The sequence below is a fragment of the Ascaphus truei genome, chromosome 8 (genome assembly GCF_040206685.1).
Source record: "Ascaphus truei isolate aAscTru1 chromosome 8, aAscTru1.hap1, whole genome shotgun sequence".
NCBI classification, from domain to species: Eukaryota; Metazoa; Chordata; class Amphibia; order Anura; family Ascaphidae; genus Ascaphus; species Ascaphus truei.
The window spans coordinates 33,967,737-33,986,144 of NC_134490.1; the positions used below are offsets into that span (position 1 = coordinate 33,967,737).

General features: G+C 41.3%; 1 protein-coding gene across 4 annotated transcripts; it reads left to right on the forward strand.

Moving 5' to 3' along the window:
* The first annotated feature begins 2,466 nt into the window (after window positions 1-2,466).
* Window positions 2,467-17,205, forward strand: HMG20B (high mobility group 20B). 4 transcript variants are annotated; one of them, XM_075611298.1, is made up of 11 exons: window positions 2,472-2,621; window positions 3,374-3,527; window positions 5,083-5,143; window positions 7,203-7,311; window positions 8,320-8,523; window positions 8,884-9,004; window positions 9,497-9,549; window positions 10,210-10,288; window positions 12,350-12,565; window positions 14,206-14,338; window positions 15,995-17,205. In XM_075611298.1, the coding sequence occupies exons 3-11, from the start codon at window positions 5,109-5,111 to the stop codon at window positions 16,005-16,007; spliced, it is 963 nt and encodes a 320-aa protein (XP_075467413.1). In that variant the 5' UTR covers window positions 2,472-2,621; window positions 3,374-3,527; window positions 5,083-5,108; the 3' UTR covers window positions 16,008-17,205. The 4 variants fall into 4 exon arrangements, with proteins under 4 accessions (XP_075467412.1, XP_075467413.1, XP_075467414.1 ...); XM_075611299.1 differs by lacking the exon at window positions 3,374-3,527 and adding an exon at window positions 4,181-4,285; XM_075611297.1 differs by lacking the exon at window positions 3,374-3,527 and having other exon boundaries at window positions 2,467-2,621.
* The last annotated feature ends 1,203 nt before the right edge of the window (window positions 17,206-18,408 follow it).

Sequence of the window (18,408 nt, forward strand, 5' to 3'; positions counted from 1 at the left end):
ATCACATCTATGTGTGTATAATGACTGAAGATTAGTAGGACTCAATCTCTGTGTTTAATTACTAGCAGTACTACTCTGTGTGTTTTTATATTCTGTTTTATACATCACGCATCCCGCTCCCTCATCATGTTCTACTACTATCTGGGAGAAAATAACAAGACTCTTTTCTGTTGGAGGTTGAGTGGGAGGCTCAGTACATTTATTGTATTTTCTCTTGGTTTGCACATATGAAATAATAAGTGTAATTATTAAGTGTTCCACTGGGTGTCACTATATATTCACTATTCTATTTTTATACGCAATTTATTTAATATATATTCTAGAATCACTGCACTGTATAAAAGCGCCAGTCCTGTTGTTGTTTGTGTTAGCAGATTATCCCAAACAGGAAAATGTTGCAAATATCTTGCACTGCTTGGCAGGTGGCTAAAGCCTTCAATAGAAATCAAAGGATGCTTTAAAACTCATTAAAAACGGCATTAAGAGTTTAATAAAAAATAAATTAAAAAAAGTCACAATTATCTAATACTACAGCACTGATTTATTTATAAAAAATAAATAAAGCCATAAGATTTTACGTTTTACTGCTTTAAAGTGTTATGGGTGATTGAATCGTTCTACTGAGCGGCTGATTTTGTGTGTTTCTTTCGACCGACTACGTGGGACTTAACCTTTAACCCTTTGAGTGCCAGAGGGGACACAGCACCAGAGTGCCACGGCCCATCCGCCAAAGCACGGTCACGTGACTGTGGTGGCCCTTAAACAAAGTCCTCTTCTTCCATTTCCCTACTCTGCAGAGTGCGTCCTGCACTCCATGGGAACCTCAAGGCGCGATGTAAGCTGAGGGAAAAACGTCCCTTCTTGGGCATGACGGAGCCATTACCTCGTGGGGTCCCTGGTTTGGCAGGCCCCGTAACGTAGTGACTACGTCTTGGGGCACCCAAAGGGTGAAAGCGTGAATCACCATTTTTGGGGTTATTTCATCTTTTTACTTACTTTAAGAGCTATTTAATTGCTATTTCCAATGCACTTTCTATCTTAAAATTGGATGCTCCGTTCAGGAGATTTAAGCATTTGGAATGTGCAATGTCCGGGAGGTTAAAATGGAGCTCTCCCACTGAGCCAAAAGCATTCCAACGGTTACCATGGTAACCTCAGAAGCTAGAGTAAGAACATCATGACACTAAAACACACACACACACACACACACACACACACACACACACACACACACACACACACACACACACACACACACACACACACACACACACACACACACAATAATAGTTAAACTCAAAGGCTTCTGAGGGATCTCCCACACAAAAAAATGTTCTAGCTTCCACAGAACAATTAGAGCTGATCAATGGTCACCCGGCCTTTAGGAAAACCCTGGTTACAGAAAAAAAATATTTATTTTTTTGTAGTTTTTTCTATAAGAAAACAACAAAAGCTACAATATTATCTCCATACGACATTGCGGCTTTTCTATGAACAGGTGAAGGTAAGGCTAACCCTGCAGCCATTTTGTATCCCCCAGGCAAATATTATTGCCCGCTGGGCAAAACGCCTTCTCACTCAGGAACAGTCAGTCCTCTGAGGTCAGAAAACCTCCAGGGAACCCTCTGGTTCAGGTTAGTAAAAGATCACAAAAACAGCGTTGATTGCTGCTTTAATGTCACAAATCTCATTGGTGAATCAATTTGGGTTGCCAGGTGTCCTGTATTGAACCGGACTGTCCTGTATTTGGACACTGTCCAGTACAAAATGTATGTGTCCGGTATTACCTCTCTGGACATGTGACCTGACCGGCTTCAAGGGGCCGCGGGATTTCCCCGAGCTGGGAGAGATCAGAGCTGTTGTTAGGCGGCTGGGCCGCTTCCTCCATCCTGATTGGCTGCTGCTGGAAAATGCAGCCAATCAGGAGCAGGCGTCAGGAGCCTGAGGGTGGGGACAAGGAGAGGAGGAAACAGCATGGAGCAGTGGGCGGTGAGTGTTTGTCTCGAGCGCGTCGCATCTTTCACCATTGTGCCCAGTACTTTTAGAGAAGCCACCTGGAAACCCTAATAGGATAAGACTTGGGAGCTATTAGTTCTTTTAGATTTACAAATGCAATATACATGTTAAATAGCATGCCTGCGTGGTCTTATAACCTCTCACAAAACCACAGGTCTAATGGAAATCATCTGCTTATATAGGAGCAGGTGATGTAATAACCACTTCCTGCAAGCTATCATTTTCACTCTGTACTTCCTATTGTGCCTGGCCCTTTAAGAAACCCCTACCACTAGGATGAAGCAGATTAATGATTGGCGGTTGAGGCACAGCACAACCTAACCACCCTCCAGCCTGTCTGACAGGCCTCTCAGCCAATCACACGACACTCCCTCGTGGCAGGGGTAACCGTCCCGTAGCGCTAACCAATCACCGCGCGCTGCTTCTTTCCGCCCCTACCACTGATCTTCATATTCTGACTCCAGCCGGCCAATGAGGCGCCGAGGCTTGTAACACCGGAGCAGGAGCGGCAGCCAATGGGAGAGGGGGGAAGGCGGGGCCGACGCCGGAGGATTAAAGCACGGTTGTGAGATGAACAAGATAACAAGAAACGTTTAATATTTCAGGTAATAAAATGTCCCGCGGGGAATAACAGGGAGAGGATCCGTTACATACAGCAGGGTTCCCCCAGCCCGGACACAGCAAACATATGCATTATTATAGGAGGGGGCAGCAAGAAGGGGGGGAAGGGGGTATTTATCTCCTGATTAAATAAATAATGACGTCATGTCCCCCACTGATTGTCCTGCTCCTGGCCGGGGACTTCCTGGGAGTTGTGATGATATTATTTCCCCCTCTCTCTCTGTTGTCTGGGGAGTGAAGCTGAAATTAATTTGTGTTTCTTACTTCGTTTTAGCAACTTTCTCTCTCATCACAGTGCTGGCTCACAGTAAACAAGGGATTTAATTTGCTCCTTTAGTAATTTGATTGAACATTAATTTAAGTGGTGGGTATATATATATATATATATATATATATATATATATATATATATATATATATATATATATTATTGCTTTTATTTAGGGGGAACGTGGTGAATTGCAGTTTCTGTACTTTTTCCCCTCCCTGTAGATCACGTGGTAGATTTTATAGCATTGTGATATAAAAAAAAAACACATGTTTTCTAAAACAATTAGAATGTAATAATTATTATTTACAAAAATAACAGATTTGAAATGATTTTGAAAGGTGAATGTGTATCTTATTGCGCATGTCCAAGATTAATCCCCCATCCCCATGTCCCACCCTCACGTCAGCGTTCATCTACCTTTCTTTCTTAATACAGTATATAATCACCCTCTCTTTTCACCTTTAGGACCTTTCTTAAAGCACACCGCTTTAACAAAGCATATGGGTAGCTGCTGGCTGATACTATACTGTAGATCTTATAGGCACTGACCTTAGCTTCTTGCAGGCGCACTTTTCAGAGCACGGCCCCCACTTACTACTTTGTTTGTAAACTCTTTGGGGTAGGAACACCTTTTCCTATTGTTCTCTGAAGCGCTTATTGCCATTGTTATAATATTATGTCACGTGTATTGTAAAGCGCTATGTACCTATATATCTGTCTCCAAAAAAACATACATTTATTTCTGTACCAAAGAAATACAGATCTGCTGTGATTCCCTTTCGTGTGAATTTTTTTGGTCTTCTCGTTATTGTGTGTTCACTGTTTATTACCATCATAAAAAAAAAAAATCTTGCAGATGAAATTCCCCTTTTTTTAAGCATTTTTTTACTGCACAGCAGACACATGCAAACAAAACGTTCAAACAAAAACAGCAACAGTTGTGTAAATTGTCCCTTGTTCGACCTGTGTAATAAACCAATACAATTTTCAAGATGAAGCTGTAGCACTGAGCTGAATCTTCTATGCAAATAAGGGAACACCATTATAATGAAACAAATGTCGATAGCGTGTTAATTAGATTGCTAAAACAGGAATTTGCCTTGTGATGCCCATTGTCGACCTTGCATGAAATGTAATTTCACAGGGTTTCTTATGCACAGTAAGCGTACATTAGCTTGATGAGTACACTTTATATTATTTGATGGGTAAGAGATAGGGATGAAACTTCAGTCAGGTGAAACATCTTTCTTAATGAGTTTCTCTTATGGAAAGATGGATGCCATTCATCACACAGGGAATCTGCAGTGAACTCGCAAGTAGAGGGTTGTGTTTCTGCACAGACTTGAAAAGAAAGACTTTATGATCTCCAAAAGCCATGTACGTACAACACCCGCACTACCTGCTTTACAAACCACTGCATCACTATAAAGAGCTGTTCTGCTGATCCGCTAAAAAGTATCACTTCCTCTAATAGGATCGGTATCCATGGCACGGATCTTTAATTACCCAGGGTGGGAAGCAAGGGGTGTCCAGAGCTGGACCACGTTCATTTCGGCTTCAGGGAGGATCCCCTGCTCCACGACATACTTTTTTATTTATTTATAAAATGTTTTACCAGGAAGTAATACATTGAGTTACCTCTCGTTTTCAAGTATGTCCTGGGCATAGAGTTATGATGACAAATACATAGTTACATAAGTGAGCAGGGTTACACATTATATACAAGGCATTGCATGCACAGTAAGAGATAATATATATTATAGGCGTATGTAACAGTTACAGACCAGATTAAAATGCGAGACGGCTTTAGTTTTGAAAGAAACTTCTAAAGTTGATGCTGGTATCTTATGCAGGTTTAATGGTACCGTGCGTCAGTAGGAAGCCACAATGTCACCCCGTGCGGCTTCCTATTGGCCCATGTGACGCAGGACCTGTAAACCTGCATTGGATGCCGGCATCACCTTTTCGAGGTGAGTATCTCGAGGAGCAGGGTTCCCCAGAGCTGAAATGGATATGGTTCAGCTGTGGAGACCCCACACAATGGGGAAATAAAACCTTTTTAAAATGGGAAATACTTCTTTAAATACTGTTGACGCACTTCTACTCATAAATGATTTAATTTTTAATTGAGGCCTAATACTGATACTTCATCTCTCCATTGTTCATTCCAATAGAAAACCACGACTGAAATCTGCCGATAATGTCCCAAGCAGCAAAACATCTGGCAGGAGTCTTGTAAGTGTGGAATCTTATTTATACTGACTTATTAAACACTTTCCTCCCCTCGTACTCGTTTACAGTTTGCTTCTGCAGTTTAATATATATTTTCTATGTTCTATGTCATTTTAGTGTTTTAAAGATGAATTGATGTGGCCTTATTTTCAGGAAATAAGTCTCTCTAAGCCTAGGGTGGGCAACTCCTGTTGTCAAGGGCCGCCAATAGGTCAGGTTTTCAGCATATCCCTGCTTCAGAGAACAAGAACGGATGAAAAAATCCTCGGCTGGACTGCAAAGGTCACTAAAAAAAAAGTACTTTATTGGCACATACAAAAAAGTAGTAAGGGTGACAACACCAACGCGTTTCACGCCTAGTCAAAGAGTAAGGAACCCTAACTGGCTGACATCCTTTTAAAAGCATCTTGCAGACCTGAGCCGCCGTCCATATAATTATTGTGAACTGCTTCAGGTGAGGAAAAAAGGGGCGTGCATACAACCCGATCGCAAGTCACGGCTCAGGTGTGCGGATGACCTAGCATCTCCTATTAACCATTACACTCCCGAACCGTATGACACTGTATCACGGAGTGTATTAGTGACAAAATATATAAAAACACATGTAGTATTGAAAATCGGCAATATTATTGCTTTGATTAATATTAAGCATGACATTTCATGATGTTTCTATGTTCTAACTATCTGGCTGTTTTTAGATATAGGGTTCCTAGAAGTATCCCTATCTAATTAACATGCATCAAGTTATAGGCTCTGGAGACAGGTTACATTGACATTTTGGAGTATCCTACAGAGGAAGATCTCGCATATGAGCATCATATTTTACAGTTTAATAATGCATCTTTTAACATTTTTGTTTCCTTTCACATACTGTACTTTGGTGTTGCTAGGGAAGGGTTACTTATGGTTATCACACAATATATTCACACCAGTACATTTTTGAGCCCAAGCATGTTATTATATGTATTGCTATATATATAATTTTTTATTTTAAAAGAGAATTTTAATAATCTTGTCGATTTTATTTATTTTTTTTTTCTTCTTTTTTTTAAATTTATTTATTTATTTATTTTTATTTTTCCATCTCAATACTACATGTGTTTTTATGGATTTTGTCACCAATACAATCCGTGATACCGTGTCATACGGTATGGGAGTGTAATGGTTAATAGGAGATGCTAGGTCATCCTCACACCTGAGCCGTGACTTGCGATCGGGTTGTATGCAGACCCCTTTTCTTTCTCACCTGAAGCAGTTCACAATAATGATATGGACGGCGGATAAAGTCCGCATGATGCTTTTAAAAGGATGTCAGTCAGTTAGGGTTCCTTACGCTATGATTAGGCGCGAAACGCGTTGGTGTTTTCACCCTTGCTACTTTTTTGTATGTGCCAATAAAGTCCTTCCTTTGCAGTCCAGCTGAGGATTTATTTTTAAGTGCAGTGTACCCGCCATCTGTCATTGTTCTCCGTTACTTCTTCATCAGGCAGGAGCATGCCCACGGACTTCCCACAAAAGGGTAGTGTGAGTACTTTGGAATTATTAAAAGTTACTTTTTCCTTGCTCATCCCAGCTGGGAGCTAGTGCACGATCTGTACAGGGGAGGAGATCTTATACAACAAAGAGGGACCCACAGGATTTAGTGTTGGTTCCCTATCCCCCTCAATATTTTCTCCCAGCAATATATGGTTTTATGTGCTTCATGAACACATGTTCATGCTAACAAGTCACGCAAAGAAATGTACTCACTTATTATGATTATTGTCATTACCTGACCGACCGAAGCCCTATTTTTCATGATACAACAGTCACACCAGATTATCCGAAGGGATTGATATTCTCATATGCAGTTTTTTTTTTAATGCACTGATGTTCGGATTTTGTCCGATGTTTGCTATGCCTGCTTCAGCACAGGTGTCTCAGTCTTTGAGTCTGTGACTGAGCCACTGCTTCAACAACCTGTGCTGAAGCAGGGATATCCTGAAATCCGGATCTGTTGATGGCCCCTTGAGGACTGGCGTTGCCCTGCTCTAAGCTCACGTGACATTTCTTTGGATTTCAGGCATCCTGTAACCAAAGCACACGGAGGAAGCTTTCTTATAGCTGTCAAACAGGAGAAGGTGGATGGGCCGAGAACAAGTGGCGAGAAGAACACGGGTGCAGAGGAAGAGGTAAATGACAGGCACTTCTCCTGCAGTTATTGTTGAAGGTCATGCTAAAATTGCTCATTTTTAATATTCCAACACTTGCCGTAAATGGTCATCAACAGTCTTATAAGAGAAGACATGTGGCCTCTCTTTTAATATGCTCTAAAGCCGTCTTTCCATGGGGGCCAGAATGTACGGTTCAGCGTTGCAGGCGGGATATGGTAGAGAGGCTGACATAACGGTAGGTAGCCGAGGGAGGCGTTCTTTAACGCAGTGGAATGAAAAGACGTTTGGAAAAGACTTGAGTAACCTTAAGGCAGGGGTTATCAACTCCAATCCTCAAGACCACCCCCCCCCCCCCCCCCCCCCCAACAGGTCAGGTTTTCAGAATATCCCTGCTTCAGCACAGGTGGTGCAGTCGAAGACTGAGCCACCTGTGCTGAAGCAGGGATATCCTGAAAACCTGACCACTAGGGGAAAGGGGGTTCTTGAGGACTAGAGGTGAGAACCCCTGTGTTAATGGGTTTGGGAAATAGGATTAGGATGTAAGAGGCGGACATCAAGAATGGTGGGGAGTTTTACAGAGGTTTATCAGTGATCCTGTAAAATATTTGGGCCCATATTTACTGAGCCGTTTTCTGCTGTAAAACTCCTTCTGGCAACAGAAAACATTTTACAGCCCATTCACTTAAATGGGTGGAAAGGGGTCTTCCAGTGCCAGCCGGCTTAGTAAATATGGCCCTCAATCCTTAATTGACCAACAGGAGATTTCTTCATAGCTGTAGTTTGTACGCAAGCTTTTGACGTTTCACAATCCTCTCCTTGGGATGCCATGCCTAATTAAGGACCCCAGGAGTTCATATACAAATTAGATCTATGAAGAACTCTCATGTTGGTCCAGTAAAAGGTATCGCCACCTACAAAATGACCACCTACAAAATGATCCCTATCTGCTGACGATTCTGTATCAATTTCTAGTCATTTTCACTGTTTTACATCCCATTTTATTTATTCTTTTCCTCTTGACGGTAGCCGGTAAAGAAGAGGGGATGGCCAAAAGGAAAGAAGAGGAAAAAGATCCTGCCAAACGGACCCAAGGCCCCGGTCACAGGCTACGTCCGGTTCTTAAACGAGCGCAGAGAGCAGATCCGGGCACAGTATCCGGACCTGCCCTTCCCAGAAATCACAAAGATGCTGGGAGCAGAGTGGAGCAAACTCCCACCCCCAGAGAAGCAGGTATTTCAGAATATTTATTCCATACAGCACACAAAGTATATGCTACATAATCTGTAGTCAAAGACGGTGTATAAAGACAACCCACTGATGTTGGGTCTCCAAAAGCCGATTTAGGATTTAGGCCCATATGTACTAAGCAGCCTTCTGCACCTTCCAACACTGGAAGACACCTTGTGTCCCATTCACTGAGCTGGGTGGTGCCTTCAGCAGAAGACTGCTTAGTAAATAGGGAATGTAAGATCTACACTACCCTATTTTCAGACCCCTTGATACTAGGAATCCCTTGTATTGTAGGGTTGGGGGTTACTGACCTATTAGTTTTAGGCAGACACACTAAAGATTGCCGGGTTTTGGTTTTAGAGGTACTTGGACGAGGCAGAGCGGGACAAGCAGCAGTACATGAAAGAGCTGCGAGAGTACCAGCAGTCCGAGGCCTACAAGATGTGCGCAGAAAAGATCCAAGAGAAGAAAATCAAAAAAGGTCAGCAGAGTCTGCTCACACACCTACTGGACAGTGACCCTAGAATTCAGTCCATGCTTCAATTGGCCAGTAATACACGCAACCACAGTGACATTTCAATGTACATTACAGCCAAGAGATGGGTCTTCAATTGTCAGTTTACAAGCTAATTAGTTGGGGGAGGGGATTATCCAGAGACCCCTGTATAAGAATCTCCATATTTTATTTCAGCACAAGCCTGAGTTTTATGCGGCTTTGAACACCAGCTTCTTTTTAAATGAAAGAAGAATGCCGCCATGTTTTTACCGTTGCTTTGAATGCGTTGGTGGTAGTTTAAGAAAAATATAACAAATGACATGTTTAATGTAACCAGACTTTGACATTAAATTTAAGCAATGATTTATTATTCTATACGCGTATATGACCAGGTGAATGTTATTTAGAGACGTATCCTTTATGTAACTTTTAAGGTGTGTACATCTTATTAACCATGTTTAACTAACTATCCCGCAGAGGAGACCAATGTGGCAGCTGTAAGCACCTTGCTAAATGGATACAAACACAAAGTGAGTGAAAGAATAACCGGGTTAATCTTGTATGTGATCCGTCCACCTAACTTGTATGTATCTGTCTGTCTATCCCACATGCTTTTATTAGTCAATTTTTTTGGAGGGTTATTCGTGCCATGTTTCTCTCTTCTAGTGCAATGTTCTTGTAGCTCTTCTGGCCCTGGGGAAAACAAGGTCAATATTTATTGGTTCCTTTCAATGGACCAATGTGAGTGTTTTTCATAGAGAGAGTCCGTATATGAGCTTACAAGACCTCACAAGTCTCCTTTTTCAAGGTTTCGGTTGCCCCTGCAGACCACTGGGGTTCTGGGGTTTGTCCACCATGTTCCAAGACAAAAGGCTCTAGATGTCATTGGAATGTCCCCACATAACGAATGACACAGACCATATTCTCTTCCCCCATGCACTGTGCTGGAAGGAAATCCCACAGAGCTCGTCAATTCTGAAGATCCATCTCAGGTCTCCAATTACCCCTATGGTTTAAAACTGCCCTGTTAGTGCAATAAAAAGGTACAGCGGCCTGCCAGAAGATCTAGTTCCGCCTCACCTGCCGTCTGCTTTCAGCCAAGTTGTTCTAGTGTTACAAATATTTCCTCTTTAAACCGCCGGTACGTAGCATCTGTAAGAGTAATGTGGGATGGTTGTCTCACTCTGTAGAGCGGAGATTTCCAGAATGACGGGTTCTCCACATTTGACGTTCCTATTTTCACTGAGGAGTTTTTGGATCAGAACAAAGGTATGTGATTCTTTTGGATGCCAGATGTTATGGAATTAATGGCTTCTCTGCACCAAGCCAGTAGCTGCTCTGTAATGGAGGGAGTCAGATATCCTACCCCCAAAGCGTTGTTTTTTTTTTTTTTTTACAATGACTTTGTTTATGTTATGCTAGGTTCCAAAAGAATAAAACGCTAATATCACCAGATCACTGATAATAACTGCTGCATTGTAATGTGTTTAACAAAGAAGCCAACCAGCCTGCACTGGTCCATTACTTTCACTAAAACACAGTTATAAATAGTTGGATATAGCTCATCATGTAGTGCACGTGATGCCCCCCCCCCCCCCCCCCAAAGGGTTTAAGCTTGCCCCTCCCCACTTTCTAAGTTAGCAGGTCTTTTTGATTTTACTGGGTTCGGACAGATCCAATGTGGTCGTTCTCCCTCCAAATAGAGGTAAATGAGAATTTTAATCAGGTAGTGTTAGGACTTGCTAATGGTCATACCTTGATGTGGCTGGCAGACTTATAATGCTTTGGCCAAAGGGTTTAACTAAATGACCCTTCCTTTTTCTAGAGAATATATAGGTATTTCACTGTGTATTTTTGTCATATTGAATGTAGAATTGGACATTTGTGTCTTTTGTTGTATACATTTGGCCACGCTCAGTGGCTCTCCTTTTGACACTTCTATACATATATATATATATATATATATATATATATATATATTAGACAAAGAAAAGAGAAAAAGCGCCCGATCCTTGTGTAAAATCAGATGAACATTTTAATAAATCATGGACAAGACAAATGCACACTTACAATTTGTCTGATAAAAACAGGCATTTTATGGGACCTGCCCATGCACCAAACGAAGACTCCACAGTCACCTCCGCTCTGCAATCTCACGATTAATTCGTATTCCAGTATTTGAGAACGCCGTTTTCTCCAGGGTGTATATCAACCATCCGTCAGGAGCTTCTCAGCAGCGTGCGTCCGCCATTGCTCCCACGCATGTGGTACTGGATACCGGAAGGACTTTGCCTGCGTTTCCTTGGTCTCTCTCTGGTGCCGAAGGCAGGTCAGCCACCGTAGTCCCTGGGACGGTTTACATTGTAACTACGGTGGCTGACCTGCCTTCGGCACCAGAGAGAGACCAAGGAAACGCAGGCAAAGTCCTTCCGGTATCCAGTACCACATGCGTGGGAGCAATGGCGGACGCACGCTGCTGAGAAGCTCCTGACGGATGGTTGATATACACCCTGGAGAAAACGGCGTTCTCAAATACTGGAATACGAATTAATCGTGAGATTGCAGAGCGGAGGTGACTGTGGAGTCTTCGTTTGGTGCATGGGCAGGTCCCATAAAATGCCTGTTTTTATCAGACAAATTGTAAGTGTGCATTTGTCTTGTCCATGATTTATTAAAATGTTCATCTGATTTTACACAAGGATCGGGCGCTTTTTCTCTTTTCTTTGTCTAATAGGTACTATGGGAACTTGGTGAGCCCAAGAAGAAGCAGCCTGGACCTTTGTTTTATTCATTCATGGACTTCATTTGGACTTTAGTATTTTTTATAGTTCATTTTTTGTATTTTTATGCCACATTTTTTATTTATATTCAACAGATTATTGCAATAATTTTTTTTCACATTTTTGCACATTTTTTACAATTTTTTTTTGTTTGGATTATATATGTTTTTTCATTATATTACAATTTATCTTGTATAGGCAAGCACTAGTTGGTTAATGTAAATATCCTATTCAATATTGGTATTTGGTGCAACATTTTGGCACACGTCACCAGAGGGGCAGCAATTTGGGTGTGCTGAAATAGGTGCGCTGTCTTTAAAACTATTCATATATATATATATATATATATATATATATATATATATAATATATATATATATATATATATATATAATATATATATATATATATATATATATATATATATATATATATATATATATATATATATATATATATATATATATATATATAATGTGGTGGGTTTTGGTGTTTCTTGAGCTTGATGGGATTTTGTGTGTTTATTTACCCACTCCTGTCTGGCCTGCAGTGCGTGAAGCGGAGCTCAGGAGACTGCGCAAGGTGAACACTGAGTTTGAAGAACAGAACACTATCTTACAGAAGCACACAGAGAGCATGAACTGCGCCAAGGAGAAGCTGGAGCAGGAGCTGGCTCTGGAAGAAAGGCAGACCCTGGCTCTCCAGCAGCAGCTGCAAACCCTTCGCCAAGTTATGCTCTGCAGTTTTGTCTCTCTCCCCATCCCAGGTCAGTCTAAGCAGCAGGATGCAATTGTTTTATAAAAACGCCTTCAACAGGTAAGGACTTGGACTATCTGCCCCATTTTCCTGTGCACTGTAATACCATAATCTACTTTCTTTCCTAACTCCTAAACGTTCATTGCATTTCCCAAGCATTTCTCAGATGGTCTAGGATATTTTGGTCACAGCCTTTTTGCCGCAACCATTTGACCACCGGCGTTTAGCAGCCACTTACGTCGCAGCGGACACATCTCTCCGCCAGGCGCTTTGCCACCAACGCAAGATCCTATTACCCCTTACCCTAATCTTAACCCCTAATACTTATGATATGCACTACCCAAAAACCTTAAGCCCGTACCCTAAAAACCTAAACTTCCCTAACCTTTTACCCTAAAAACCTAACCCTTTACCCTAAAAACCTAACCATTTACCATGATCCCCTACCCTAAAAACCTAACCCTTTATCATGTTCCCCCTACGCTATAAACCTAACCCTTTACCCTAAAAACCTAACCCTTTACCATGATCCCCTACGCTAAAAACCTAACCCTTTACCCTAAAAACCTAACCCTTTACCATGATCCCCTACGCTAAAAACCTAACCCTTTACCCTAAAAACCTAACCCTTTACCATGATCCCCTACCCTAAAAACCTAACCCTTTACCATGATCCCCTACCCTAAAAACCTAACCCTTTACCATGATCCCCTATGCTAAAAACCTAACCCTTTACCATGATCCCCTACGCTAAAAACCTAACCCTTTACCATGATCCCCTACGCTAAAAACCTAACCCTTTACCCTAAAAACCAACCCTTTACCATAATCCCCTACCAAAAAACCTAACCCTTTACCCTAATCCCCTGCCCTAAAATCCAACCCTTTATCTTAATCCTCCACCCTAAAAACCTAACCCCTAACCCCCGACCCTAACCGCTAAAACCCCATCACTTACCTTGGCGACGTGACCGACGGCAGAGTGTCCAGCAGGTGTGGTGAAGGGTCCCTTGGCAGCCAAATGCCAGCGGAGCCGTGATCGCGACGTGACGGCCGCAACCACATGTTCGATTCCGTTTCTCCGATGCGCAACTACCAGCGACAACCGACCCGCGCTTTCCCTTATTTTACATCCCTTACATTTCCCTCGTTTCAGATTTCTAGCTTGAACTCCTGTTTTGCCAGCATGGGTTTTTTTTTTGAGTAATACTTCCCTCTTGTACCCAATTTTATATTTCATTTGCACTGATCTATTCTGCGCTCTCGGTTCTTTGCAGTGTATTTGCTACTGTCCTAATGATTCTCCTTCCAGGACTCTGGTTGTAGGGCCCTTTTCAGCTGCCCTTCAGAAGTTCAGAACAATAAAATCATAAAACAAACCCGTGGGATGTGGTTGGGGGAAAAAACGCTCGGACTTGTTTGCAATTGTTTGTTTTATTTATTGTCTCACAAGATCTGCTTGTGAATATTGTATGGTTAACTATATCATAAATAAAATGTAGGTGCATTTATATGTATGTGCACTATTACAGCATGATAAAGAACAATTTTATGATTTGATCCTTTAGCACGAAAGAATGGCCGCTATTAGTGAAGCAGGGCAAAAAAGTGGGATGGAGGCGTTGTTCTAAATCACAGCTTTAATTCTAGGCACGGGGGAAACCCCCACGCTGGGGAACCTAGATTTGTACATGGCCAAACTGCACAATGTCATAGAGAGTAATCCAGCACAGCACGAGAAGCTGGTGATCCGAATCAAGGACATCCTCTCCAGGATTAATAGGTGAGTGATGGTTTAATGCCAAAACAGCCTAACCCAAGAGCAGGTAAGCAAATGGCTTAAAGCTGCAGTTCAAGCAATATCCTACATGTGTTTTTTTTTTTTTTTTTTTTTATAAATACATCAGTTCCGTACTATGAGAAAATACTTGTAGCATTTAAAAAAAATAAAACAATTTTTAAAGATTTTTTTTATGTATTCTAATGTAACAAGCACTTTTGATCCTATAGCAACCATTTACAAAGTCACATCCCCTTCCCCTTCTGAAACAGCATCATCTTTTTGAGCCCTGCCCTCTCTAGCAGTGAGCCAATTGAATCTAGTGCCTGCCTGGTCACATGAACTTCCTCACAGAACTTTAGCTGTCAGTGCAGCAGAAGAGGACCCAAAATGCTACAAGTATTTGATTACCACGTGTATTACTACTGTGAAGCGCTATCTACATTAATGGCGCTATATAAATAAAGACATACAATACATTTTAGTGAACCCCAAGAGAATCTTCAGCGATCGATTTACAGGTGAACGGATCGATCAGCAACTTAGCTAATCACTTGTCAGTTTGTAGATTGTATTGATGCACATATTAAATGGGAAGAAACCTGCTAGAACTGCGGCTTTAATGCACTGAGAGATGTAGAGGGTGGAAGTTTACTTGGCAACAGGTGCACAACCAGCAATATCCTCACCCAAAGGGGAATCGGCAAAATCCATATAATCCAAAAGATGGAGGCACTCCACAATTCAAAAAAAGCAATTAGTCTAAAATGATCAACGTTTCCGACCTTGACAAAGGTCCTAGAATGGATCAAATGTTAATCATTTTGACTAAATTTGCTTTTTTTTTTGTATTGCCACTGGATTGTCCTCATCTTTTGGATTAGATGGATGTAGAGTGTGCACATCCAAAACAGTATTGCAGGGGGATACTATACAATTTGCCATTTTAGATCTTTATCTCGGTAGTAAGAAAGAGTTGATAGCGGAGGAGAGTTAGAGCGTGTGTGGATATTCTCAGCACCTGTATCTCCATGTAACCTGTATAACAACTAGATGAAAACATATAACAGGCAATTTCCGTGACTCTGACATTCCCCTTCCCAGTAAGGACATACCCTTTAATATTGCTGATTGTATGGTTAACTCCTCGAGTGCTGGAAGATCTATGGCACCAGAGGGCCAGTAACCCCACCGGAAAGTCGCGATAACGTGATTTGCTCCTGAGATCCTCTTCCTTTCAGATCACGTTTACATGATCTTCCCTGAAAAATGAGCAAAAGAGCATGATGTAAGCTGTATGTCCCAAGGGCCTCCATGGGGGCCGTCCCTCATGACATACAGAGGTTCAATGATCACTCTGAAAGCATGACAGGAGAGAAAAGCAGATGTTCGCTTATTGTATGAAGTTGGCATCAATTGCAGCGTTTGGTTCTACTTTATAATGTCAACAATTGTAGAGGGGGAGGGGGGCGAGGTGAGTGCAACTGATAGAATAGAATGCAAGTATGTGTCTAAAAGCGGAAACACCCAGCAAGGTTTGGGAAGATTGTAAATGAGGGGCGTGCAACTGACGTTTCTGGCATTAATGGGGTTAAGTGCTATGCATATTCTAATTACACTTATCACCTATGTTCTTTTTGTTAATTTCTGTGTTTTTAGTGAACACCTGTGAAACCGACGTGAGCCACTACACCCTTCCTTTTTTTTATTTTTATTTTTTAAGCAAGACCCAAGAATCCCTTTTTAAACGCTTCACTATTTGAACATTGCTGTAATGCAGGATGGAACCAAGGCGAACGACTGTGTGCAATGGGGGAAATAAATTAGAGTAAGATATTTCTTTAAAAAAAAAAAAAAAAGAACAAAAAAAACGTTGTGAGCCGGAACATTTTGGAAACCAGCAAACATCTCCAACAGACTCAAAAGCCTGTGTGTCGTTTTGTGACGGGAACACTGAAAACTGTCAGGATCTGATGCAAAGAATGTAAAAGCAGCCTGCAAAATTCACCCTTGAATTGTGTATTTATCTCTATGCTGAATAGTTATTGTAACTAAAAGGTGGTCCTCCGGTGCTTACATTGCCTGGATGCTGTGTGATGCCCAAAACTAACAATATTACATTGTAAATGAAACAATGTACTGTTTAAGGGAGAGATTTCCGAAATATCTGTTCATGCTCAATTCTCCTCATAAAGGCCCAAAGTTACTAAACAGTGCAAATTACAGCCATTAAGTTCAAAGCATTTTGGGCCAAAGGTCCTTGTTCTGTTCCCTTTTAGAACTTGTATTTTCCGTACATTTGGCAGCAACAAAAAGGTAGTTTTCCATAAAGTAAATGACATATTTTTCTATGTCCCAAAATCTAAACACTACTAAAATGTCTGCAGCGTTACAGCAGGGGAATAAATGTAGCCACTTGTTATAGGACATGAAGAATTGTATTGAAAGATTTTGCTATTTACAAAAAAAAAAAAGGTAAACGCCCATGTCCAAACCCTTGCAATTTTCTTTCAATATTAAATATATTTGGTAATTATTTTATTAAGTTTTGATGAACATTAATGTCCGCATATATATCATTTCCACGCGTTAACTTGTTCCTGCTGTTGGATGAAACGTGCTAGGAAAGATGTCATTTTTGTATGAGTGGATAAGGCATAACATTCATTAACAAATGGTGCTAAATCAATTTGAATACTTTTTGTGTGTGAACTAAAACATAGGGGCTGGGGAGGGGTTACAAAATAATAATAATAATAATAAAAAGTATTAACAGGTGTATGCCCTGAAATGTACACTACATGGAACTGAACTGAAATGACCAAGCTTTTTGTTTTCACTGGTAATAAAAAGTATTCCTCTGTGGCCAATTGAGATTTTAGCCAATACTTCAATGAATAATTATCTGCTGTCTCCTGGAAAGGCGTCTGCGCCCTAATATGTATGTGTTAACTGCCTTAACCCCCACTGTGCTGGAGGGCCTAGCATATGCAGGTATTCCATCGTTGCAGACATTCCAGCATTGAAGGGTTAATTGATGCTCATTGTGCCAGACATTCTGCATGCCGATTTCTGCAATAACACGACGCTTCGTTAGGTCGCTCTAATGAGACAAATCTAGCACTCATTTGATTTACAGAATTAAAAACCATATTGATAGGAAACAATGTCTAGTTTTTTTGAATCCGGGATGCAAATGTGTGCATAATGTCATGCAGTCCTCTGCCCAGCTTACACTTTATTAACAAGATGGCGAGCAGTCTGTGTGTAAATAAAAGCAGCCATTGAGCGTTGACTTTCTTATCTGGAAAACATTCATAATATGTTTTGAAGAATATACATAGTTTTCTTATTTTGGGGGGGGGGGTTGCCATGGTGCCTCAGTGTAAAAATGCCTTGGGGAAGAGCGTGGGACCTCCTGTAACCCCCAGTTAGCGCACCCCTGTGATAAGGGACAACATTTGCCTTTTACAATTCCGAACCGTTTACATTTATCGCGGAATCTGTGACTTGACATGAAACACGCAAACAACATTACGGAGGCCCAAGTGGCACAAAACACCTTATTAATGCATTTGTATTTTGACGTTTTGGAACACTGCCTTGGCACAGGACATACATGCGATACGTCTGGCTGATGGCTTCGTGGCATATAACCGTATACAGATTGATTCACAATTTCATACCGTTTATCAAAAGCTTGAGGACGGGAAAAAAGATGGCTTTTCCGGTGCCCATTACAAAAAATGGGCACGTATCCTTATTCCACATTTATTAGCGCTATTTAACACATTTCTGAAGAGGGCAGCTGTGTCGAAAACAATGGCAACAGCCAACATTGTGGTTATTTTGAAGATATTCACACAAATTGCTCCAGTTACCACCCAATATCGCTCATCAATACTGATGTCAAACTATATGCTAACATTTTGGCGACCCGCCTATAGCACATGTCATACTTAATATACCATATACCATCCCCACTAGGCATGCTCCAGATAATGTGCGAAGGGCGGTTAATCTAGTCCACAATGCTGGTACAGACAGGTCTTTGATCTGATTAACTCTCTGAC

Bases quoted from the DNA above. Each gene is read 5' to 3' on its own strand.
- HMG20B (XM_075611297.1), top strand. From the start codon at position 5,109: ATGTCCCAAGCAGCAAAACATCTGGCAGGAGTCTT. The intron at 8,524-8,883 runs GTATTTCAGAAT...TTTTGGTTTTAG, and splicing joins TCCCACCCCCAGAGAAGCAG to AGGTACTTGGACGAGGCAGA. The intron at 12,566-14,205 runs GTCAGTCTAAGC...CTTTAATTCTAG, and splicing joins TGTCTCTCTCCCCATCCCAG to GCACGGGGGAAACCCCCACG.